We start from the raw sequence: 24,515 nt of genomic DNA, 5'->3' as shown, positions 1-24,515 counted from the left end.
ATTAAAAGTTTTTACTTAGTTAATTTGATATTCGTTTGCTTATTTATGAGTTTTTATATAGTGAACATATAATAACAGTAATAGCTCCCACTTGGGGCTGCCAGGCTGTGTATGAAGCACATCATATGTGCTTCCCAATGATCATCTCAGGGGTGTGGGTAAACCCATTTTAGAGAGGATGAAACTGAGGCTGAGGATAAGTCATGTGCTTTAATAAATTACCACGAACGTAGTTGCCTAAAACAACACAAATTTATTATCTTACAGTTCTGGAGGCCAAAAGTCTGAAGTAGGTCTCACTGGGCTAAAATTAAGGTGTCAGAAGGCTTGTGAAAGCATGGCCTTGGCCTAAAAGCAGAGTACAGCAGCTGGGGCCCTGGCCAATTGCTCTACCACGAGTCAGACCTGAAAGGCACATTCTCAGGGTTACTATGTGGGATTTTCCTAGTGACTAACCATAGGGGAAAGCTTTCTGGAGGGCAGAGACCATGCCTGCCTCACCTCTATTCCAAGCACTCCTGCTGGGGTGTGCTTAAGGACTTTACATCTGGCCTTTGGAGCCAGCTGGGCTTTCATCCTGCTTTGCCACTTATACTTTTCCGAGCCTCAGTTTATTTATCTATAAAATGGGGATGATACATAGCAGTACCTCCCACATTGGGTTGGTATGAGGATGAAATGAAACGCTGTGTCAAGGCCTTTGGTCAGGGCTTGGCACACGGCAGTGGTAATGGTCAGTAAACGCCAGCCTTCCTCATTGGAACACTCTGACCCGCACATAATAGGTGCTCAGTATATGGTAATTGTTCTCATTGGAACATATCTAGAATAGGCGCTTGGTAGATGGTATGGTCTTTATTGGAATGCACAGAGCTGCATAGAGCACGCACTGGTAAATGGTAGTGGTTGTTATTGGAGTACTCTGGCCCGCACACAGTAGGCACCCAGTAAATATGGTTTGGTTGGTTCCAACCATTGTTTTAGTGGAAGTGGATCCAGTTTTCTCTCCTCAGTGAAGACAGCAACTCATGGCTAATAGAGAGAGAGAAAGGTGGGGGAGATCCAGGTGGTCCCTCCCAATTACTCTGAGTCTCTATTACCTTGTCTATAAAGCAAAATTACTACCATCTTCCTGGGACAGTTGAAGGAACTAAATAAAGCACATTAAGCACTTTGTATCCAATAGGCTCTGCATAAAGTCATTCTACCTCTTAAACATCCAATGAGCTTCTGAGCTTAGTCCCAGAGAATAGCTTAAAGCAAGTTCTAAAAATCTCTTCTTGAGCATTTTCTATAAAGGTCCAACCATCTCTTCAGACCAAATAGTTGTTTTCTTTTTTAACACATGGCTTGTGGGATGGCATCTATTATCTCACGAGCATTTAATGAGAGCTGTTTAATATAAACAATGAGAGGAAAGGTACTCTGCTTTCTCCAACTGCTGCTAATGCCAGGTACTGTTGATGTCAGAATTATAGGTGCAATGGCCTGTCTTTCCTGAATGTGATATTTTATCAGAAAGCGAAAATTTAGTGATCTGAACCTAAAACCAACCAAATGGTTTTTAAAAAATTCACTGATTTTCTTACAATAATAATGACTATCACGTACCAAGTGTGTCAGGTATTACTATATAAGTGCTGGGGATAAGACCAGTAAACAAGAGAGATAATCCTCATGGTGTTTATATTCAAGTGGGTGGTGGTGTGGTTCAGAGGATAAACTTGTAATCCTACACGCTCCAAATATTAGGAAAGAGAAAATATAGAATAGACGTGGGCACAGAGAGCGGAGCATTTTCCCAGACTTGGTGAATGGGAGAACAAGGAAGTGATCTTTGAGATGAGTAAAAGTGAGCTGGGATGATTACAATGAGGGTTGGGGGCAGGGGGCAGTGTCCCAGGAAAAGGGAACAACATGTGCAAAGGCCCGGAGGTAGAAAGGCAAGTTGGAACTGAAACAAATTAAGAGCGTTTGGAGAGAATGCAAGGGAGGTGGGAGAAGTCTACAAGGCCCTATTAAGGGTCTGGATTTCATCCTGAGGCAATGGGAAACCATAGAAGGCTTTAGGGAAAGTGGAGAGGTGAGCTATGGATTGCCCTGATTGACATCTGAGAAAGATGAATGGGCTAGAAGGGAACCCAGTGGTCAAGGAGAGCAGCACCAAAGTTGTCACTGGGAAAGGGGGGTGGCATGGAGAAGTGGACCCATTGGAGTGGCATTTAAGTAGAATGTATAGGCTGGATGATCGTTTGCTTGTTGGGGTAGGGAAGGGGCAAGAATGGAAGCCAGGAGCAGAAATATCTAGAATTTCTTTCCACCTTGCCCAAGAGGTTTGGCATCCATCACCTATCTTCACACAGCATCGTCCTTGCCCTGAGCCTGAGGGTGACTCCTGAGGTCACATGGGCCTGTCTTCTCTCCCCAGCACTTACCTCAGCTTGTAATTTTACTTTCACTAAATGTCATTTGATTAATGTCTCTCTCTACTGCTAGAATATATACTCCCACGAGGGTAGGGTTTGTTTATGCTTTTGCTCATGAGATTCTCAAAATGTGTTTATAGAATGAACGATGGAAAGAACCAATAATCATACCAGTGCTTTGTCTTGAAGGGGTTGCTTCCTATCGGTAAACTAGCTGTGATTCATCCCTATAAAGTACATATCCTTTAACCTAGCTAGTCCCATCTAATAAAATTTTCCTAAACCTATCTACCAGACGTTTAAATGTCTATGTATAAGGATGTTCATTTCAGTGATATTTGTAAAAGGAAAAATAACAGCACAGCATAAATGTCCAAATCAAGAAGTTTGTTGAATAAATTGTGGTGCATCCAGAGTAGAATAAGCCATTGAAATAATGAAAATCTATTTTTAATTTCAGTTTTGTGGAGATATAATTGACATATAAAATTGTAACATTTAAAGTGTGCATCGGTAATTTAATATTACGTATACATTGTGAAAGGATTCTACCCATTTTTATATTCTAAAATGGTAGAGTATAATGCAATTATTTTTGTGCATAAACAGAACAAAATTATCTTTACTTATAGTTTCATAATTGGAAATATATACCTCAAATTGTTACTGATGTTTATATCCAAGTAGTGGAATACAAATGATTTTTATTTACTTCTTTGGGCTTTTTCTCTGAATTTTCTACAATGAACTTGTATTACTTCCTAATAAGAAATGAAAACAACAGACAACTTTTTAATCCCTGGAGGTAGTTATCAATGTCAAAGGCTGTCCTAGGATCAAATCAGATAAGAATTCTTAAATAGTACTCTTTATATTTAGCAAAAAGAAGGCATTTTGTGGCCATAGTTTTAGTAGAGGCAGAGCCTCGTGTCAGCAAAATAGGAATAATTATGGTTTAAAAAAAAATCATTCCTCAGGAATCTTGTTTGGACCAAGTGGGTATTAGCGGGATCAATTATAGGTGCAAATATTTTTATCCGTTGACAAAAATGCTCAAAAGTTCGCCCATGCCCTCTCACTGGGCAATTGCCAAAACAAGGGAGCATGCGCGAAATTACAGAGAGGCGGGGTTAATTGGGCTTGTTTTAGGAAGAGCAATAGAAAAGTGAGGCCTTACCATTTCTGAGTTTATAAAGTGGAGGTAAGAATCATGCAAAAAGGTTTTAAAAATCAAGGGTAGCTCAATTGCATTTCTTTAAACAACGGTTCTGCAAGCCGGGCCAGAACTCCGGGGAACTCGGCGACACGGATAGCAGATTCCCTCGGTGCAAAAAAGAAAGGCAAAGCCAGCTGCAATGACCCGGGAGCGCGAGGCTCCGCGCGCTACCCGGTTTGACCAATCAGTGAGCAGAGGGGCCCGGGCGGTGGCTCCTGCGCGTGCGTTGCTCCTGCTGGTGGGTTTGTGTTGCCTTGGGCCTGTTTGCGGACTGCTTGCGGTCTGTGCTGCTGACCTGGGCCTGGTCACCCCGGCTCTCCCTGCTGTCCTGCCGCTTGGCCCCGCGAAGCCGATGGACCTCAGCAAGTGGTCTGGGCCCTTGAGCCTGCAGGAAGTGGACGAGCAGCCGCAGCACCCGCTGCAGGTCAAATACGCCGGGGCGGAGATCGACGAACTGGGCAAAGTGCTGACACCCACCCAGGTACCCGAGGACTGCGGGGATGCAGCTGCTCGAGGCGGGAGGCCTGCAGGCTGGAGGCCTGGGGGAGGTGGGGAGGACGTTGCGGCTTGTCTGCGCCCGACCCACCAATAGTAGGGGGTCGCGGTACCCACGCTGCAGGCCTGCGGTTACCACGGGGCACCCAGAATCCACCTGACGGTGAGCCGCGGCCTGCGGGAGAAATTAAGCCACTTTTCCGAGACTTCAAGGCACAGGCAGGGGTCTAGGCCCGGAGATAGCTCGGACCGCCCGGGGCAGGGCAGGGGAGGGGAGGGGGCGGTGCCCAGGATTGAGTGGCCTTGGCCGGATCAGAGTCTCCCTACCCCCTACCCCGGGTCTCGGATTTTAGGCCTCATTTTGGGGAGCAAGAGCCTCACCCGAGGACATATGACGCATTATGTAACCGGTGATCAGCAGTGCCCAGCAAGGCCTCCTTTGTTTTAGCGGTCAAGAGCGTGGTGTAGTGACTTCTGCAGCTGGAAGGCTGTAGGGCAAGCCTTGCTTTACCGTTGGGCCTTAGACACCCTTGATGGAGGCAGGACCAGGTCCTGGCTGCTGAAAATGGAGAAACTAGAGTGCCCAACACTGTTGCGAGTTGTTGGTCTCGAAGTTCCAGGGCAGTGGTGTGAATAAACTGCTCTGACGAGTTTTTGGTTTTGGATGTTTAAATGTGAGGTGCCTGTCTTGCAGCCTCCCTTTTCCGAGATTCATTGTCCACGTCTGGCCACCTCGGCATTCTCATTTTCTGTGCACTTGTAAATGTCCAGTTAATTTAGATTTCAATTTAGCGGGCCCTAGGTAACTGGTCACCAAATCGAGAGACCCTGTCGTTCCAGACAATGGTAAGGTTGTAGTTAAGAGGACTCAGTCAGCACCAGGGTTGAAATCCTGACGCCACCTCTTTTTGTTAATAACATGCTCTGATACCAGTGTCGTTGGGACTAAAATAAATAGAGTATATAAAACTTCAGCTTCTGGCTTTTGGTAGAGTCAATACACTTTAGTTTTAATTAATAATCTGTTTTGCCTTTGAGGAACCTAAGGTCAATGAGTATTGGTTTCTTGAGCATTTCTGACATTTTAACTCTGACTTTTGAATTCTAAACTCTAAACTGGTTCCTTCCTTCAGGTTAAGAACCGGCCCACCAGTATTACATGGGATGGCCTTGATGCAGGTAAACTCTACACCTTGGTCTTGACAGACCCGGATGCTCCCAGCAGGAAAGACCCCAAATATAGGCAAGTTGGGGAGAGCTGGGGAACAGCAAGTCATCCAAATATGAGCTGGTGCTTCTTGCACTGTGTGAAGTCCCCCACTGAACATGCTCTGCTACTGGACTAGTTTGAAATGTTCACCTACATGGTTAAGCCAGAGTGTGCTTTTCTGGCCTCTTTACTCCCTAGACCAGGAGACTAGAAACTGCAGCTGAGAGCCAGATTTACCTGGGGCCTGTTTTTTTGCAGGCCCAGGAGCTAAGAATGGTTTTTTACATTTCTAAATAATTGGGGGAAAATTGGAAGACGAATAATAATTATTTTTTGACATCTGAAAATAACATGATATTCAAATCTCAGTGTCCATAAAGTTTTATTTGGACACAGCCATGATAACTTATTTAAATGCTGTCTATGGCTGCTTTCATGCTACAGCCAGAAAGTTGCATTATTGTGACAGAGGGGGTATGAACTTCAACGCCTAAAACATCAACTGTCTGGCTCCTTACAAAACGTTTGCTGCCCATTGCTCTAGACAATCTCGGAGGGAGGTACAGAGTCCTCTCTTCTGCAGACACATGACGTTTGCAGTGGCCAAGAAAGCAGGCCTACTTCATTGCCGCATCCTGGCACGGAACAGCTACTTCATGCTTGTTTGTTGAGTGTGTACTAATTTCCAGTAGTGGTGATGGTGTATTCTTTGTAGGGAATGGCATCATTTCCTGGTGGTCAATATGAAGGGCAGCGACATCAGCAGTGGCACCGTCCTCTCCGATTACGTGGGCTCTGGGCCTCCCAAGGGCACAGGTTAGTAAAGGCTGCTGTTAGGGGGATGTGGAGGGGAGCCTGGGTGGACAATAGGATTGGTCTAAAATGCTGCAAATTTTAGTTTGGTTCTTAGAGCTTGCTTCTTTTATATATGAGAGCCCTTACCCTCGTGGAGATTTCAGGCAGTGTAGTTCACCTCCAAGGCAGCAGTCGGGACCAGCACCTTGGGTTCTGGTTAGGCGAACTTCTGTTAGCGTTAGGCCTTAGCTGCTAGGCCTTTAGTAAGCCGGAAATTGGTGAGAAGATATTATACCAGGAAGCAATGTTTCAGAATGCTTGGAATGGCTTCTTGCACGGCTGTATTCAGCTTTTGCTCTGTGTGATCTCTGAGCTCCTAGTTCCCATAAAAGCTCTCAGAAATGACCATAGTTTCCAAATTAATTATTAGAAATTAGGTTCTTTATCACTTTATAGCTTCCCTTTTCTCTCGAAAATCAAGTGTGGTATGTTGAAAAGATTTGGAAGACTGGGAACTAAATTGAAGATACATAACGCACACATATTGTATTAACATTTTATATATATACATATATATATGAGAGAGAGAGAGAATGCGGTATCGAAACCCCACGTTGGTAAGTGCTGCCTGAGCTAATGGTGGGAGATGCACTGTTACTGCTGGTTGTGCACTGAGGGATGTTTCCATTTTCTGCAACAAGGAAGTAGTGGTGGGTGGAGCCTGGCAACATACGAGCTTTGTACACACTGTCCAGACGTGAGTTAGTCTGAAGAGGTACAAGAACCTTTGGCTATAGATTCATATGTTTTATCTGTAGATGCAGAAGTTTCAGATGGCTTCAGCCCTCTCACACATCCATAAAAGGAAGGTAAAGATACATCTTTCCCCGGAATCTATTAAGTTCTCTAGGGCAGTTATAAAATTAGGCAGTTTAATTACGAGAAGTACACACATGAGAATAAAGCAATTCTCTCAAGTAGGAGCTGTGTTCTCAACAACAAAAGCCTCAGTAGCTCACTTCTTAAAATATTTTTTTTTAGTAAGGTGTAACTTACAAAATGCACGGATTGTAGGGGTTCAGTGAATGAATATTTACCGAGCACACATCCTTTAAGTAAAATTTTCCGGAGTTAACCATTTTCTGACACCTGTCTTCATAGATTACTTTTGCATTCATGCATATGATATGCAGTATGCATTTGTTTTTGGTGATTGGTCTCTTTCAGCCAAGATAATGTCTGAGATTCATCCATGTTATTGTTTATATCAGTAATTCATTCCTTTTTATTGCCCAGTAGTATTCCATTGTATGAATATACCACAGTTCATGAAGGCATTCTCCTGGTCATGGACATTTGGGTTTTTTCCAGTGTTTGGATATTATGCATAAAGCTACTATACACATTTCTCTCATTTGGGGGCATATTTTCTGTCATTTCGGGGGCATTTTTCTTGGGTAAATACCTAGGAGTAGGATTGTTGGGTCAGAAATTGCCCAAGACGTCTCCAAAATGGTTGAAAATGTTTACACTCTGGTCAGCAGTATATGAAAGTTTCATTAGATCCAGGTAAAGCACCCTTGTATGTAGGAGCACCCTACTAGTTGCTAGATGAGATGCTGCCGAATTCATGAATAGCTTAATAATAAAGCCAATTAGATCTTCAAATTAAAATGAAAAAAATCCATGTAGATTCATAGCAAAATTCATCCTTATAGCAAGCGACAGCATTTCCTTCTTTTTTAATACTGAATAATATATTTAATGCTGAATAATAGTATTAGACACAAACACACACCACAGTTTGTTTATCCATTTGTCAATGGATATTAGGGTTGCTTCCACCTCTTGGCTATTACAAATAATGCTGCAATGAACGTGGGTGTGCAAATATTTAAATAACTTTCCTTTAAATAACCTAAAAAAGACTCATGGCATCCATTTGTATCCAGTACTTAATTGCAACTTGTAGAAAGCTTGCTGGCACGTGTTAAACATTCTTTGCTACTGCTTAGTTGGTTAAAATGAGTTGGGGTCATTTCTTTCCAAGCAGGTCTCTTCTAAGGAAGTAAGTGTTGGAGGTAGAAAGATAATGTTCTTCTTTAGTCTGTGTAGGCTTGATTGTGGTATGATGAGTATCTGGTCAGTGATTTGCCGTGTCCTTCATCCACTTCTCATATTTTTAGCACTTCCTATGTGCCAGGCACTAAGGTAGGTTCTAGAGTGATAATGGTCAACAAGACAAAAGCCATGGCTTTATGGATCTCTCTAGCAGGGAGATTAAATTGAAAAGTAAGAGTTTTAGATAGCAGCGTGACTGTGACAGCAGTAAAATGGGCATTCTGATGGGAGTGGTGGGAAGTGACTGGAGAGGGGCAGGTCCTGTAGTGGGGTGAATGAGGAACAGAGCCGTAGGAGGGGTGAGCAGGCCAGATCCACAGGTCCTGAGAGGCAGTAATGCAGGGCGAGGATTTTATACCGTGTTTCCCCCAAAATAAGACCAGGTCTTACATGAATTTTTGCTCCAAAAGACTCATTAGGGCTTATGTTCAGGGGATGTCATCCTGAAAAATCATGCTAGGGCTTATTTTCCAGTTAAGTCTGATTTTTGGGGAAACACGGTACCAGTTACAGTGGAGAGACATTGGGTGATTTTCAGCAGGTGAGTGACCTGAGTCATTCCACCTCTCTGGGTTCTTAGTGTCCTCCTCGGAAAAATGGGTGGTCTGGGTCCCTCCGTGTTGGCAAAGCCTATGAAAATGGGTGATGTCTCCATCAGACGCCCAGCTCTGTATACATCTTCCCTCCTGTCTCTCCCTCCAGGCCTTCACCGCTATGTCTGGCTGGTTTATGAGCAGGACAAGCCGCTGAAGTGTGATGAGCCCATTCTCAGCAACCGATCTGGAGACCACCGTGGCAAATTCAAGGTGGCAGCTTTCCGCAAGAAGTACGCGCTTGGGACCCCCGTGGCCGGCACGTGTTACCAGGCGGAATGGGATGACTATGTGCCCAAACTCTATGAGCAGCTGTCTGGGAAGTAGAGGAACACCAGGAGACAGAAGTCGCCCTGGAGGCCCCAAGCAGTGTTGTCAAGTTCAGTGATGCATGTAGATTTCTCTTCTACCCCGTTTCCATTCTCAGGCAAGACCTGAGCCGATAGTGGTTTAGGGTGACTTTTCCTTCTGCCTGTCCTTTATAATTGTACAGGATCACAGACCCTGGTTTATGTTTTGGTCAAATTTGAACTCCATTTTGGGGGATATTTTGGTACTATGATGGGGTCATCAGTTTGTTAATGTAAGATTAGCAACCCAGAATTTAAAGAAGAAAAAATTTAGGTAAGAAGAACGGTTTATAATAATAGAGCAAAGCATCGAAAAATCTTTAAGGGAGGTTATTAAAAAAAAAGATTGCCTCTCTTTGTGACCCTGAGAATTGTGCCTGATGGCATCTTCTGAGATGTGTTTTCCCAGTCCTGTTTCTCACTAGACAACCAGAGGCTGACATGTCTGCTAACCCCCAATATGGTTCGTCTTGGATTGGTTACTAGGTGTCGGTATCCTACTTTGGGTCCTTTAAAGAGCAGTACTGGAAAAAGCAATGGGGACAGTTGCTTTCCTGTTGAGGCACGGCTGTCTAGCCAAGCTGCAGGGCTGGGTGAGGTAATCAGAAATCTGTAAGTCTGTGCTTATTAAATTGATCCTTCACTGGTGTAAGAAAAAGCCGGTCTGGAGTTGCTAAATGTTGTGTTAGTTCTGCTATTTGCTTAAAGTTGAATAAAATTAAAAACCTTGTGTGGACAGACTGGGCCTCCAGATATTTTGTGCTTTTGTGTATGGGGTTTCATAAATGTGGGAAGTCAAGAGACAACCTCTAAGGGTGAATACCCCTTTCCCTGACCAGCAGTAATGATTGGGACTTGATTCAGGGAGCATATAGAGGGTCCACACTTACACACATGCCATTCAACTCGACAGGAGCAACTATTAATTTAAACTTGAGGTTTTTTTTTAAAACATCACAAAGCCTTAGCCAAGTCTTGCCCCAAAAGCACCTTTGCTTTTTGTAAGTAATCCCTATGGTGTAGTTGTGTGCAGACACCATAGCAACGGCTCAGAAATAGCCTACACCTCTCCTTGTTCTCACTTACAATCCATATCGAATCAGTAGCAAAGGGTGGGGGTGGGGACAGATCACTCACAGCACTTGAACCAAAAGAAAGGAAAGGAGGTGCTTGAAGGTCTGAATCACTGACCTGGTCTGTGATGCAGACAGGATCCTGAATTAGGCCTGGCAGGTGCTATGCAAGGCTGGGCCTTTCCTCCACCTTTCACTGCTCCCCTTCTCTGAAAAGCTGCTGGAAATGTTGCCTCATGTCATCTCTGGGGGCAGATAAGGTAGAGTAATTTTAACTTTAGAGTTTTAAGATTCATTTAAATATAAAACAAAGTTGTAAAGAAAACAACCACCCTGTTGACCTTAAAAATAAATGAAAATTAATACATGCACATGGTCAGGGCAAACAGTACAGGAAGGAGATGTCTTTAACCATCCCATCTCAACGTATCAGTGTGTATCTACATATTTATCCTTAAGAAATTATAGTCTTGTTACACACACTGGTATATATTGTTCTGCTCTCTTTTTCCCTACTTAATATACCTTCGTACACTATTATCTTGGGTTACCAGGTCACCATAATTCACGTCAATATTTTGAACAAATGTTCTCTTATGCATATTCCATAATTTAACCAGTCTAATTCCCTACTGCGATAAGATTATTTCTGGTTATTTGCTATAATAAACAGTGCTTCATGAAACTATATGTATAAAATGCTTTTGCAAGTAATTTAGTGGAATAAATTTCTAGGATTGAAATAATCAGTTGATACATACATTTTCCATGCTGATACTGACAAACCACCCTCCAAAAAGATCACACTGATTATATTCATGTCAGTGGGATATGAAAGTAACTTTTTCCATACCCTTCCCAGTTTTCTCAGACTTTTAAAATATTTGACCATTTGTTATTTATATTTAAAATCATTTACTCTTTCTAAACTGTTCTTTGAGACTTTTATCTTGCTAACCATGGTACTTTTTAAATCAACTCTGAAGATTTATAAGGAATCATAGTAATCTGTTTCCTTGTTTAAAACAGGTGTAGACTCAAAAATCATTCCAAAAAAGGTCAAAATAACCCAACCCAAAAAACTATGCACGAGTTCACAAAAGAACAATACATAAGAAAAAATAGTAACCTTAAAAACAATGGGATACCATGTTTCACCTATTAAATTGGAAGGTGAAGTGATCTTGTCCAGGGGCACTGCATTAGGTAGTGGGGACTCCAGGTTCTGAACCCAGCTCTGGCCTCAGCCCACTTCGTCACCACCATGCCATTGACACACAGATTCCCTTCCCTTAGAGGCTCAGCCTCGTCCCATGAAAAATGGGTGGGGGAATCATTAGTCTGCATTTTACCTCACAGGGTTGTTGGAGAACAAAATTATTTTTTGTTGAGATTAAGTGAATTCATATATGTAAATGATTCACTTGATCTGATTGATATAGGAACAAAGTCTACAAACAGCCACTTTCATCAAGGCAGTTTCCTGCCTGGCTACATGGTTACCAAAAGTGTGTTTTTAAAAAGGTTTAGAGTGAAGAGACACAGGAGTCTGTACTCAACCACGGTACAGCTTTAGCAGCCCTTCCAGAGCACAGTATTTCTAACACGACCCTGGAATGTTGGGAACCTGCTCAGCATTCTGATTTCATGGGGGATTTCTCTGGAACCCCAAAATTAAACCCTGACTTAGAGACAGGACCTCATCTCAGAAACAGGGTTGGTAGCTCTCTAATACTTTTCGCATCATAATACATGGCCTAAATCCTCTTCTCGATCAGGGAGCCAGGGACTTCCGTCCTTAAATTGTCTACTTAAAGCTCTTCAGCAGTTTGCAGTTGCTCTGGGATACAGACCTGATCCTGAACATGGCCTGTCAGACTCTGTGTGATCTGACCCCCATTTGCCTCTCTAGCTTCCCACCATTTGTCTTACTGAACTTCACCTTTTTTGCCTGCCTCTCAGTTTCTTGAACATACCAGGCTACAACCCTGTTTCCCCGAAAATAAGACCTAGCCGGACCATCAGCTCTAATGCATCTTTTGGAGCAACAATTAATATAAGACCCGGTATTATATTATATATTATAAAGACCAGGTCTTATATTAATTTTTGCTCCAAAAGATGCATTAGAGCTGATGGTCCGGCTAGGTCTTATTTTCGGGGAAACACGGTAACAGATTTGGTCCTTTACTGATGCTGCCTGGAATCTTCTTCCCCTCGCACTTTCTTTGACAAGATCCCATTCACCCTTTAAGTCTCTTAACTGACCAGGGAATCCTTCCCTAACTGGGCTAGTATCCTGTACTATGCTATTGCAACATTACAATTGTCATTTAAAGATAGGTATATGTAATTGTTGATGTTTATCTCCTCTATTAGACTGGACCCTTCATGAAGTCAAGGTCAACCAATCTCTGCCTTTTAACTGGACTGTTGAGAGACTTAATATTTAATGTAATTATTGATTGGTGGAATTTAGGTCTACCATTTTATATGTTTTCTGTTTGCCCCTCTGTTCTCTCTTTCCTGCCTTCTTTGGGATTATTTGAATATTTTGATCTGTTGGCTTTTTAAGCTATTACCTCTTTGGGTTTTCTTTTTTGTTTTTTAAGTAGTTGCTCTAAGAGTTACAATATACATAACTAATTTTTTTAGTCTGCTTAGAATAAAAATCGTACCACTTGGCATGGCAACCAATAGGTCCTTTAACCCCCAACCTCTATGTTATAGTTATATGGATTACATTTTACATATATTGAAACCCTCACAAGACAATGTTATAATTTTTGCTTTCAACAACAAAAATATATACATGTCTTTCAAAATAGTTCAAGACTATGAGGGAGAAGTCTTTTCTATTTATCTAGATTTTTACCATTTGTTGCTCTTCCTTCATTCTTAGAGACCCAAGTTTCCTTCTGGTGTCCCTTCAGTATGAGCAATTCCCTTCTCATTTCTGGTAGAGTAAGCCTACTGACCATGAATTCTCAATTTTTCTTCATCTGAGAATGGTTTTATTTTGCCTTCATTCCTCGGTCTAGGTTGCTTTTCCACAATCCATCTGCTTTTATTTTCCAGTGTCCTCTGATAGTTGCTTTTGCATTTTGTCTAGTTTTTCATTGTAATCAGCAGGAAAGATTTACACCGCTCTGCCAAACTGGGACAATAAAAATGTATTTTTTGTAGCTTACCATTTCTAGGGCAAAATATATTACTAAATTAAAATCAGAGCGGTGTATGGAGTTCTTACATAAGCATGCTTCCAGTTGCCAGTTGCCTTCTTGAATAGATATTTAAACAAATAATGACAGATGATGGTAAATTCAAGAAATGCTTTAACTCAGACATCACTGGCACCCTGTGATTCTGACACCCTGTGACTCTCATCGTTGGCTGTTCCTTCAAACTCCTGGTAGCACCCAGTTCTTGCACTGTCATGGCTCGTCTTAGCCCACTGTTGGTTAACCTAGTCTACTGCTGATTTACTTTTCAGTGGGGATTTAAACCATGTGGAGCTCCTGCAGAGTACTGACTCCATCCGATTTACTGTTACCCCCCCAAGCACACAGTAGGTGCTCAATAAATCCTTCTTGAATGAGTGAATGTATGCTGATCCTGGCACTTCTGATCCCCCTTCCCTACTCTTCCCTTGATCTATAGCACTTACTACCATGTAAGATAATTTAATTTTTGTATTATCAGTTTCCTCCCACCCCTAGTGTACACTCCATTAGAGCAAGGATCTTTACCTGTTTTGAGATACACTGATGTATCTCGAGCATCTGACATGTAAGTTACTCAGTCAATATTCACTGAGGGAATAATTGCAAATCAGAGGTAACAGCCCTTACTAATATGTATAACAAACCTGGAATAATTCTTTTTAACTCAGGGGCATTGAGTGTATGCTGGAATACAGGACACTGGCTCTCTGCTGCTGTCCCAGCACTTCTTTCCAGCTGTTCTCTTGCTGCCATTCTGGTCCTTGGCTATATTCTCACTGCCTCCTCGTGAAGGAATTAGGAGTTGGAAGTCTCAGTGTCTACCAGGTGTTAGAAGCAGGGACCCGCATTCCTTCTGGTCTTCCTTCTGGGAACACGTCACTGACAAACTTGTGGAGAAGGACATTTCATAAAGATTGGCACCTATAATCTCACAGACATAAGGCTTTTTCACAAGCTAGCTAGACATTTTTCACTACGGAGAAATGGATGTAACAGACCACACAAAGTTTTTCTGCCTTACTGATTTAATGTTCTGATTGGCAGTATGACCTATGCAGTATGAAATCAGATAGGTCTCGATACAGTCTCCACCACCACCACTTACCCTGGTCTGAGCTTATTTCCTTATCTGAAAATGGCATGGAGTCCCATCACATGGTAAGCGTAAGCATGAAATACAGGTTACCTATTGTTTGGGGGGTAAATATGAGTCTTCTTTCCAATGATTTTCTGATGTACCTAACAGAGAAACGTCAATGAATTAAGGTGCTTAGGAAACCCGGTGATAATTATTAAAGGCTTTAAGGTTGGGGTTAACTCATGTTGATAATTATAATTTTTTGAGTATACCGCTCTGCTTTAGTTGATCATAGTGATCACGATTGGTCACATTTGTCTGTGATGACTGAATGTCCTGTAGGATATAGGAGTGACCTTCAGGTCATCATGCTAAAGATTCAGGACTTAGAACTCTAAGAACATGAGATCTTACTGAGATGTCTTCACCCCAAAGCCATCTCCTACAAGTTATATATTTTGCCACTTCATTCTCATGCACATAAAATTATTCTCATACAAGCAGACCATGGGGGGTGGGGATCTATGACAGTGGGATCATTTCAAATATTTGGCTATAATGTCTTCTTCATAGCCTGCCTTTCTTTAAAGGTGCCCAAATTCTCTCCTCAGCAATACATACTCCTACACACGACTGGTACACTGAGAGTCTGTGTGTGTGGGTGTAGGCACACGGTCCTTTTCTTAAGGGCAAAAAGGTGCAGTTGACCACTTCAGACAGTGTAACACTATCTTCAATCCTGTGGAACTTGCAAGACACAGCTTTACCTGAAAATCCTGAATGGCTCTTCTTGGAGCAACCAGGGCTCCGGAGAATGGTTTCTGGAGGGTGGTGGCTCTCCTCCCTCTGAATTATGAACTGGTAAACCTAGAAGGGAAACTTCCTGCTACAATAACACAGCAAGGCGATGTGATGAACACTTTTATTTACAAATATAATTAAAAGCTCTGACAGTTATCATGCTCTTCCTTGGAACCTGAAAAATGTTTTGTTTTGTTGTTTTTTAAAGTGCATGCAAAAGAAGTAAAGCCTTTTTTTTTTCATCATTTTTTATTGTAAGAAAATACACAGTTTGAAAGTGTGAATAATGCAATATTTATGACCAAGATATGGGACTTAGGGAGGGGAAGGGGACTAAAGAAAAAGATCAAGATGATCTGATTGAGAGACAGCGTTGAACTCCAAATACTGAATTGGAAGGAGGCAGGTGGGGAGGAATAGGAGGAGGAAGTAAAAAAATTTGATCAGAGAAACAGTTAAAATACAATATGAAAATAAGTAATACCTCTCCTTAAATTCCTTCTATACACAAAATACACGATTTGCCAAAGCCCAATTTGTGCTACTGGGATTCTGTGAGCTCCTTAAGTGTATTCACATTCTCTGCAACAGCAGAAAATGATTATGATACAATCAGAATATGCTGAAGACAAGTTAAACTCTTGCCAGCAGGTTCTTAAAAATCACAAGATCTCTTCACCCCACCCACCCACCCCATCCCCAAAAAAGTAATAATATGTCACCACTGATATGTACATCACAATTAGTTTCTGTAAAATGTATCAAATTTTCAATCTTTAATAAAACTTTGTTTTTTTTTTTAATTCCTGATGAATAAATACCAAAAAAATAAAATAAAATAAAATAATGCAGCAGCTAGTTAAGGTGTAAGGCTGCGGATATTGTGTCTCTCTCCCCCTTGGCATTTATTATTATTATTTTTTTTTGCTTTACTTTCACAGATTGGTGGTAATGAGTGATTGCTTAAAGCAATATACATCCACTTTTTTGTTGTTGATTTATTGGTTTTGTTAAAACTGTCTCCAAAGTTTTCACTGAAACATTTTGAATCACATCAATACTGTGACGTGTACTATGAATAGAAGAGATGGCCAGGTTTCGGCCAGTACTGAAAGTTGACACGGGGGGAGGAAGGGGGCCCCTGATGGAGTAAGAATAAACAGGCACTAGTCCGACACGATGTCAGTAAGAGTAAGAGAGAGAGAGAGTGAGAGCAACGCCCGTTAAAATGGGGAATGTGGTTTTGCGGGGTCTGAATTTTTTTCTGTTTTCTTTTTTTTTGTAAATGGCAAAAAAATTTAATCTCATCTATAGTCCTCCTTAGGAAAATCTAATGTAACCAAATTCCCAAATCCCATTCTGAGGCTCTCCATGTCAAAAGTTTCAATCTCTCGCTCTTGCCTTTCCAATAGATACTTGATTCTCTCGCTGCGTTCCTTCTGAAGGGCAGCCAGCTCTTCTTCAATCTGAAATAAGCACAATGAGCACTTGTTAATGAAAGGACCTCCCAACAGGCACGCACAAATGACACACAGGAAGTGAGAGGAAACTAGATTGGGGGGGGGGGGGCCTGGGAGAGTCCTGTGATAAATGTCTTGTATCCAATCCATTATATTTAAAACTTGCTCACAAGAATAAAAATGTTTGGGGCCCACCTGGGGTTAGCGCTACCATTCTAGCAAGCCAAGCAGCTGGGCTGATCTAGGTCAGTGTCCTGTCTCAGCAAGAGATGGCTCAAGAGAAGCTAAAAGACACTCAAGCACAATTAGATTGTGCCACTATCCCATAGAGAGCCAAACGCCCCCTGGGTCATTAGCAATTTAGCTCTAGAACAGGAGCTGGGAAAACAGTCTTCTACGTTGGTCTCAGGGAACTACCAGAAAGAAGCACAAATTACTGGTTAAGCAAATAAATGCTTAACAGCTTTGAGATGCTTTATGAAATCTTTTCTACTTCATATTCCTCAGCAATACCTAAAGCAATGAATATTTCAATTCAGAGACCATTTATTATGCGTGGCAATACCAGCCTCTCTTCATTTTAATTTTTTAAAAGAGCCCTGCTGGTGATTTCTTTTCATTTAGAAATAGCTGAAAATAAAAGCCAATACTGCATGTGGCTTCCTCGTGCCACTCAGCAGCCATACTATCAGCTCATCGTACTGTCCATGTCCTATCAACTACCCAGGAACCCATGTATTCCTCTGGCTGTGAAGGTGGAGGGTTTCCTAGCAGGGTGATAGAACGAGTTTAGGCTGTGGGATCAGATTTATGCAAGGAATGGAACCGTGTTGAGCCTTAGGACCCTGCCTGTGGAATGAGATTACGCCCACCTCTAGGAGTATAAAGGCAGATAATAAGTGAGCGGTGCCTGCTTGAACACCCCCCCCCCCCCCACACACACACACACAGGCAGGGCTCGGTTAGCGGCAGTTCCCCAGGCTGTGCCCCTCCCCCACCCAGTTGTGCGGCTTGTGGGAACACTGCCTTACCTTCTGCTCAAGATGTGCTCTGCGCAGAGACACCCTCTGCTCTAGCTTCTGGAGCTCACGTTCATGTTGTGCCTCTGTTTGCATCTTGATCTTGCTCTGGTAGGCGTTGAGGAGCTCCATTTCCTGCTGGAGCTGTAGCCTCAAGGCCTGGCATTCTGCTTCTTGCGCCTCATCTAGCCGTAACTGCGGGCACAGAAGACACACACTGTAATTCCCTCCTGGCTTACGGCACTTGGGGACGACTGGAGGCTGTTCTGTTGTTTGGAGTGAAACAGGTCCCCACAGAAAAACAGACAGACGCCCTGGGTACATCCAGAGTTAGGAATCAAAAATAGTACACTCTGCCCAGTGGGCTACAAACGTCTCAAAACACATTCTCTTCTGAAAACATTCCTTAAGAAAACAAAAACATTCTTAAGGAAACCACACTTAGCAGGAGTCAGGAACGCTACACACTCCAGTGACTGAACCTGTGTCTCTTGGGGGCAGACTCCTAAGCTTGAATTCAAGCTCCACCATCCACTTAGGGGTGTCACCTGGCAAGTTACTTAACCTCTCCCAGTCGCATGTATTTTTCTTGTTTTAATTTCAGGAAAACAACAAGTTCCTACTGTCTAAGACCGGTGTGAGGATTAAATAAAAGAATTCATATAAAATCCTAGGCACAGTTCTTGATATATACCAAGTGTTCAATAAATAGTAGCTGTTAACATTATTTTGGGTCTGACGAACCATTTCCATAGTTAGATATCTCTTACCCCCACACCATCATACATCTAGATATCCTTAGCTCTATATAAAAACAAACAAACAAACAAATGAGTCCAATCTCCATAACACTTGAGGAATATACCACAATACTGTTGCTCTCCTAGCAGGTTGGTCCCTGCTGTTGGCTACAGAAGTTATCCTGCTGCCAGCCAATCTATAACTGACGCGGCTCAAAACCTCTCCCCCGCAGAAGGTAAGCTTGATAGTCGTAACGGGCATATTGTGGTTTGAAGCACAGAAGCCCGGGTTATAAGCCGGCCTGAGACTGCCTCTTGCTCCCTGCAGGACCGAACTGGGCCAAGCCAGCCAGCAGAAGAGCCAACCTTGAAAGTGAGCAGAGTTGAAGATTTGGGGCCACAGGCGGGAAAAGGACGTTTAAGGGATGATGACCCTTCTGCCTCAGGCTTGGTTTTGTCTAGATTTAGGAGGCCCTCGATTTGGCTGGGAACATCAGAACCCTCAAACTAGACAGTTCTGTTTACCTTGAGTTTATGTGAGTGTTTCCATACAGACCTTTTTGTCAAGGTATTTATCCTCGGCCTATCTGTACAATTTGTGACAACTAACAATACATCTCAATATCTTGATTGAGAAATGACTTTTTGAAATGTCGTTGGAATAGTTTTAAAAGTTATTTACATAGTGTCTTCTTTAGTACTTTTGGAGATATATACTATATCAAATGAATACAAAACAATGTAATCATAGTATTTCCAAGGTATTTTCCAATAATTAATCTTAACCAGCTTTCACTGAAACCCATTAAAGAGGACGTCTCTGTTTTCATTCCCTCAATGAGTTATGAAGGGAGAAGAAATAGTAGACACAATCAACAGTCAATCTGCAGCAGGAACAGCCTAACAGATAAATACCAAAGTGTTTACTGGCTCCCAATGAGATTGTTATCGATTCCCTCTTGATATGGGAGGTTTCTTACCAAGAAAGGGAATGAAAATCTGTTCTTTTCTACGCATCTGCATTAATTGCTGTAAGCCCTGGCCAAGTGGGTGAGTGGCTGAACCTATGGGCAGCTTAGACCACTCAAACACCCCCATCTCCTCTTATTTCTGGCATTTTATTATTAATGTCAGTAACTATGTTGTTCTGTACCAGCTCTGACTCTACAACAAAGTGCCAGGTTAGAAATCAGCGGATATTCCAGTATTGGGTATTCATCATCCCAAAACTGAACATATGAAATCCATTAGAAACTTTTATAAAAGTAAACATCATGTCTGTTTTCTCAAATGGATGAAACTGAAGAAGAGGACGTGACAGAAGCAGCCTAATGCAGGAGTGGCCAAGCATACAGGCTTATAGGCTCCCCTGAAAACAGGTTCGAATCCTAGCTCCACCACTAATTAGCCAGGTGACACCCTAAGTCAGGAGTTGGCACAAATCTGGCCTGCTGCCTATTTTTGTAAATTACATTTCACTGGAGCACAGACATGCTCGTTCATTTATGTATTGCCTATGGCTGCTTTTGTACTCCAACGGCAGAGCTGAGCAGTTGTGAGAGACCCCGTGGTCCACATGGCCTGAACTATGTACTACTATCTGCCCCTTTACAGAAAAAGCTTGCCAACTCCTGCCCAAAGCAAGTGGCTTTACTGCAATAAATCTTAGTTTCCTCGCAGGTAAATTAGGGTTAAAACAGTAACTACTTCATTTCACAGAAATGAAATGACATGAAATACTTAGAACAGTGCCAGGCACATGGTGAGCAGTCAATTGAGGACAGCTGAAATTATCACACACACTTTTATCTCCTCCCTGCCTCAGAGCAAAGGGTGTTTGACTTCTTTTATTTGAGGGCAGTCATGAGCCTATATTCCTGACCAGCTCTCTCCCATCTACAAGCATTACTGAGCACTTGCTGTACGCCAGTCATGGATGCAGATGCTGAGAATAGAAAGATGAACGAGACAGAAATCCTATCACCCATCATGTCCCTATCAACTCTCCCGCCCCTTCTCCTCACTTCCACCCCATCCTGCATCATGGTGATCCTACCCCTCTACTCACTGGCTCACATCGAGGGCACTGAGGCCGCCCAGAAGGGGTCAGCATCTCACCTGACCTCCCAAGCAGCACTGGAGATTATGGATTGCCCCTTCCTTCCTGGAATCTTTCTCCTGTTTTCTGAAATATCACACACTCTCTTGGTGTTTCCCCGAAAATAAGACCAGGTCTTATATTAATTTTAGCTCCAAAAACGCATTAGGGCTTATGTTCAGGGGACGTCATCCTGAAAAACCATGCTAGGGCATATTTTCCGGTTAGGTCTTATTTTCAGGGAAACATGGTACTCTCTACCTCACTGGGCCATTAAACGTGGGTGTTCCTCAGGGCTTTGTCCTCAGGGCTTTGTGGTGGGCAATCTCCTTCCTCTAATCCCTCTTCCAATGGCTTTCCAAAGGCCTTAATGACCACCTCTATGCAAATAACACCCCCACATCTACACCTCTACATCAGATTGCTCTTCTGAGGGCCAGGAGAGCTTATCCAGTCTACTGGAGACCTCTGCACCTGGAAGTTTCCCAGGCCCTCAAGCTGAATATGACTAATATGAACTAATATCTATATCTATATAGTACATATGTATAACCAATCATCTTTCCCATCTCACTTCCTCAATCGGCTACTTCCTTTCTTACCAGGTAGGGATATGGCTCCATCACCTGTTATTGTGTTCAAACTAGAGACTGGAAGTCCTCCTTACACCTCACTCTCCACATTCAAGTTGTTACTAAATGCTTTCGATTCCACCTCCTGCCTATGTCTCCAATTCAGTCACTTTTCCGTCATCTCGACTGCCCCTGCTCCCTCATGGCCAAGTAAAAGCAGCAACTTTCTAAATGACCTCCTTATATCTGTTCTTGCCATCTCTCAGGAGATTCTCCACATGCCACCAGATTGCTCAAAAAGGCGAATCTGATGTCGGTCCCCTCTTTCATAATACTCTTCAATAGCTTCCCATTGCTTTTAGGATAAAGATCAAAATTCTTAAGAAAGTATACGAGCCTCTGCATGATCTAGAGCCTGTTTACCCTCCAGTCTTATTCTCATGTCAGTCTCCTCCTCGTTTTCTCTATTCCAAACATAATGGACTTCCACTGTCTTTCCCATCTTTCCAAATGCAGTTCCTTTTGCCTAGGACGTACTCCCCACACCTCAGCGTCAATACTCAGGGTGTCTGAGTGGCCTTTCCCGACCCTCCCGACCAGCCTGGCCCTCCTGGTTTACACTCTGTTTACACCGCACTTGCTCTGCCATTACACTGGGTAGACATTTGCAATGTCTGTTTCTTCCATTCTGTAAGTTCCATGCAGACATGACTGATGACTGTCGTAGGCACCACAGGATCCCAGGATGCCTGGGACACAGTACAGACACTCAATAAATACGTACTTGGTGGACGAACAAATGAACGAACTCTGGCTCCTATCCTCAGCCCGGGGCCAGGTTTAAGGCTTTCCCAATTAACAGAAGTCCTCCTTTAACTGTCCCTGTCTCTAGCTATAGTTCTCTTTCTTCCTTCACTGAGGAGGATCTGGAAGAAGCAATCTCACTTAATGATCACCTTGTCTGCACTACCATGCCTTCCATTCCCACCGCTCCACTGATTGTCTGGGACACTCAAGGGGCAAATCTACTGCTCGGTCCAGTTGGTCTCTGCCACATTTGAAGTCATCCACTAGAACGTTAGTTCTGGCTTCTGAGATGTGCTCTCTGGTCCCCCCTCTCCCCTGTATTGCTGATTATTCTTTGGTCCTACTTCTGCTCAGCCCTCTCACATTGGTGTCCACGAATCTGGCCTTGTCCTCTCCCTCTGTAATGCTAGCTCCTGTCCCTAGAGGATCTCAGGTATTCCCAACAGCTTCAAGTGTTGCCATATAACAATGATGCCTAACATTTTGTCTTTAATCTTGACTCCCTCTTGAACCACAGATTTCCATTTCTGTACCTCTGTACTTGGATACGCACATGGCTCGAATAACACGTCCACAACTTAGCCAATTATCTTCCAGGCGTCCAAACTCACCCTTCCTTCTATTTTTCTGTCTTGGGAAAATGATGAGTCATTCCACTCTTATCAAGCCTACCTCTCACATGGGTCACTAAGTTCTATCTATTCTACCTCCTAAATATTTCTCCCTCTTCGCCATTCCATTAGCATGTTCTCTCTTCGTTCAGGTCCTCATTCCCTTTTTTCTCAGACTATTACAATAGCTTCCTAACAGGTCTCTTTACCTAGATTTGCCACATTCCTGCCAGCATCTTTCTATAACTCAAATCTGATGCTGTCACTTTCCTTCTTAAAATAGGCAGCAGCAGCTCTCCATTGTTTATACAATAATGTCGAAACTCCTGGCTTCTGAGGATCTGACCCCTGACTATCTGCCGGCTTCCTTCTGTTTACACTCCTGCTACATCTACTCATTGTTTCTCAGATGTGCCATCCTCTTTCAGGGTTTTGAGTCTTTGCAAAGCAGTATCCTCTGCCAGGAGTAACTTTTCCTCTTCTGTTTGTTTGGAACTATTGTCCTTTAAGACTCATCGTTTGAAACCTTCGCTGAATTACCCGGTGAGCGCCCATCCCTGGCTTCCCAAAACCTTTATGACCTCTCCCTGCTGGGCTCCCACAGTGCTCCTCCTTGACCTTTGGGCTCAAGAACCAAAGTTCTTTCAGTCCCCAAATGCACACTTTCTATCATTTGGACCTTTGCCTATGTAGGTCCCTTTCTATAGAACCTGTTTACTTCCATCAATTCCTTCAAGCTTCTCGGCTTTTGCTGGGAAGCTTTCCCTAGACCAGCTTAGTTGTTCCTACTTATCCTCCCACAGCCGGATACCTCCCACTTCAAAGCATTTATTATGCTTTATTCTTATTGCTTAATTATCTGACCTCCTTACTTGACGGACATGTGTGAGAACAGGGACCCACTGCTGTCTCTCTAGCTCATCTGTCTATCTCTGAGCCCAGCAGAGTGCTGGGCACAGATACTCGGTAAAGGTTTACTGAATGAATGTGTCTGTGTGTCTTATTTATGCCTGACATTAGTTGAGCATCTCTGATGAATAAAAGTGGTATTACATGCGGTATCTATTGTGTCTTGCCCTCAAAGTCCCTATGTGCCACAGGTCTGATGTAGCATGTTATGACTTGAGTTCCAACTTATAAGATACACTCCAGCAAGTATCCGCATTGGCTTGGCTTTGAGCGTCGTCCTTTCCTCATTTCCTCAGTTCTTTGGGCAGAAAAACACCAATATCCTAAATTTGTGCAAGAATCATCTTGGGAACAAAAGGCTGGATCTTGAGTTTTCTTGATTCCCAAAGCTCTTGAAGCCGTGGCACCAAACCTAACCACTTACCGCTTGAGAGGCCATCATTTCATTTATACTCTGTTCATACTGCTCTGCCAAAATGGCAAGTTTTCTCGTCTGCTCATCTTTCAGTGTCTTTAAGATTGTTTTGTGCTCATTCTTTGGAGTAACTTCCAACTGGTGATTCTTGAGTGCTTTATACTGTTTGGTCTGTACTTTGCAAGTGTCCTGAAACTGTTTTTTAATTTGCATTTCCATGGCCTGTGTGGGAAAGTGATAAAAGGAAAATAAAAACACATCAGTAAATGCAGAAAGTCTTCCATTCTAATGATACAATACAAGTGCTGGGACCATCTGTCTTTTGCTGCAGTGACCCACACAACTAGTCAGTAATAATGAAAATACTACATATGGCACAGACAAGAGGCAACTCTACCAATACTTTTGGTTTTTATATTAAATAAATAGAAGTAATTTTGAATTTGTGAGTGAATTGAAAAAATGAATTGTTACAAGGGGATCACAACTCTAAGCAGATTGT

General features: G+C 42.7%; 2 protein-coding genes across 4 annotated transcripts in view; one reads left to right on the top strand and one right to left on the bottom strand.

Annotated features, from left to right (window-relative positions):
* Positions 1 to 3,539: 3,539 nt before the first annotated feature.
* PEBP1 (phosphatidylethanolamine binding protein 1) lies at positions 3,540 to 9,946 on the top strand. The gene is made up of 4 exons (XM_019753980.2): positions 3,540 to 4,123; positions 5,271 to 5,380; positions 6,063 to 6,163; positions 8,966 to 9,946. The coding sequence occupies exons 1-4, from the start codon at positions 3,782 to 3,784 to the stop codon at positions 9,181 to 9,183; spliced, it is 771 nt and encodes a 256-aa protein (XP_019609539.2). The 5' UTR covers positions 3,540 to 3,781; the 3' UTR covers positions 9,184 to 9,946.
* A 6,340-nt stretch (positions 9,947 to 16,286) lies between these two features.
* The window catches only part of TAOK3 (TAO kinase 3), a 157,213-nt gene continuing 148,984 nt past the window's right edge, over positions 16,287 to 24,515 (bottom strand). For all 3 annotated transcript variants that reach the window (XM_019753979.2, XM_074320999.1, XM_074320998.1), the window contains 3 exons: positions 24,023 to 24,235; positions 17,874 to 18,056; positions 16,287 to 16,848 (listed from right to left, as the gene is read on the bottom strand). In XM_019753979.2, the coding sequence (XP_019609538.1) occupies positions 16,687 to 16,848; positions 17,874 to 18,056; positions 24,023 to 24,235 (558 nt within the window). In that variant the 3' untranslated portion in view covers positions 16,287 to 16,686. The remainder of the gene's footprint in view (positions 16,849 to 17,873; positions 18,057 to 24,022; positions 24,236 to 24,515) is intronic.

This window comes from Rhinolophus sinicus, linkage group LG16 (genome assembly GCF_036562045.2).
Source record: "Rhinolophus sinicus isolate RSC01 linkage group LG16, ASM3656204v1, whole genome shotgun sequence".
NCBI lineage: Eukaryota > Metazoa > Chordata > Mammalia > Chiroptera > Rhinolophidae > Rhinolophus > Rhinolophus sinicus.
Note: the sequence above shows the minus strand (reverse complement) of the source record. Positions and strands in the feature narration are given on the sequence as shown.

Excerpts from the sequence above, each read along its gene's own strand:
- PEBP1 (XM_019753980.2), top strand. The coding sequence starts at position 3,782 with ATGACCCGGGAGCGCGAGGCTCCGCGCGCTACCCGGTTTGACCAATCA. Across the intron at positions 4,124-5,270 it reads AAGTGCTGACACCCACCCAG|GTTAAGAACCGGCCCACCAG; the intron begins GTACCCGAGGAC and ends TCCTTCCTTCAG. Across the intron at positions 5,381-6,062 it reads AGGAAAGACCCCAAATATAG|GGAATGGCATCATTTCCTGG; the intron begins GCAAGTTGGGGA and ends TATTCTTTGTAG.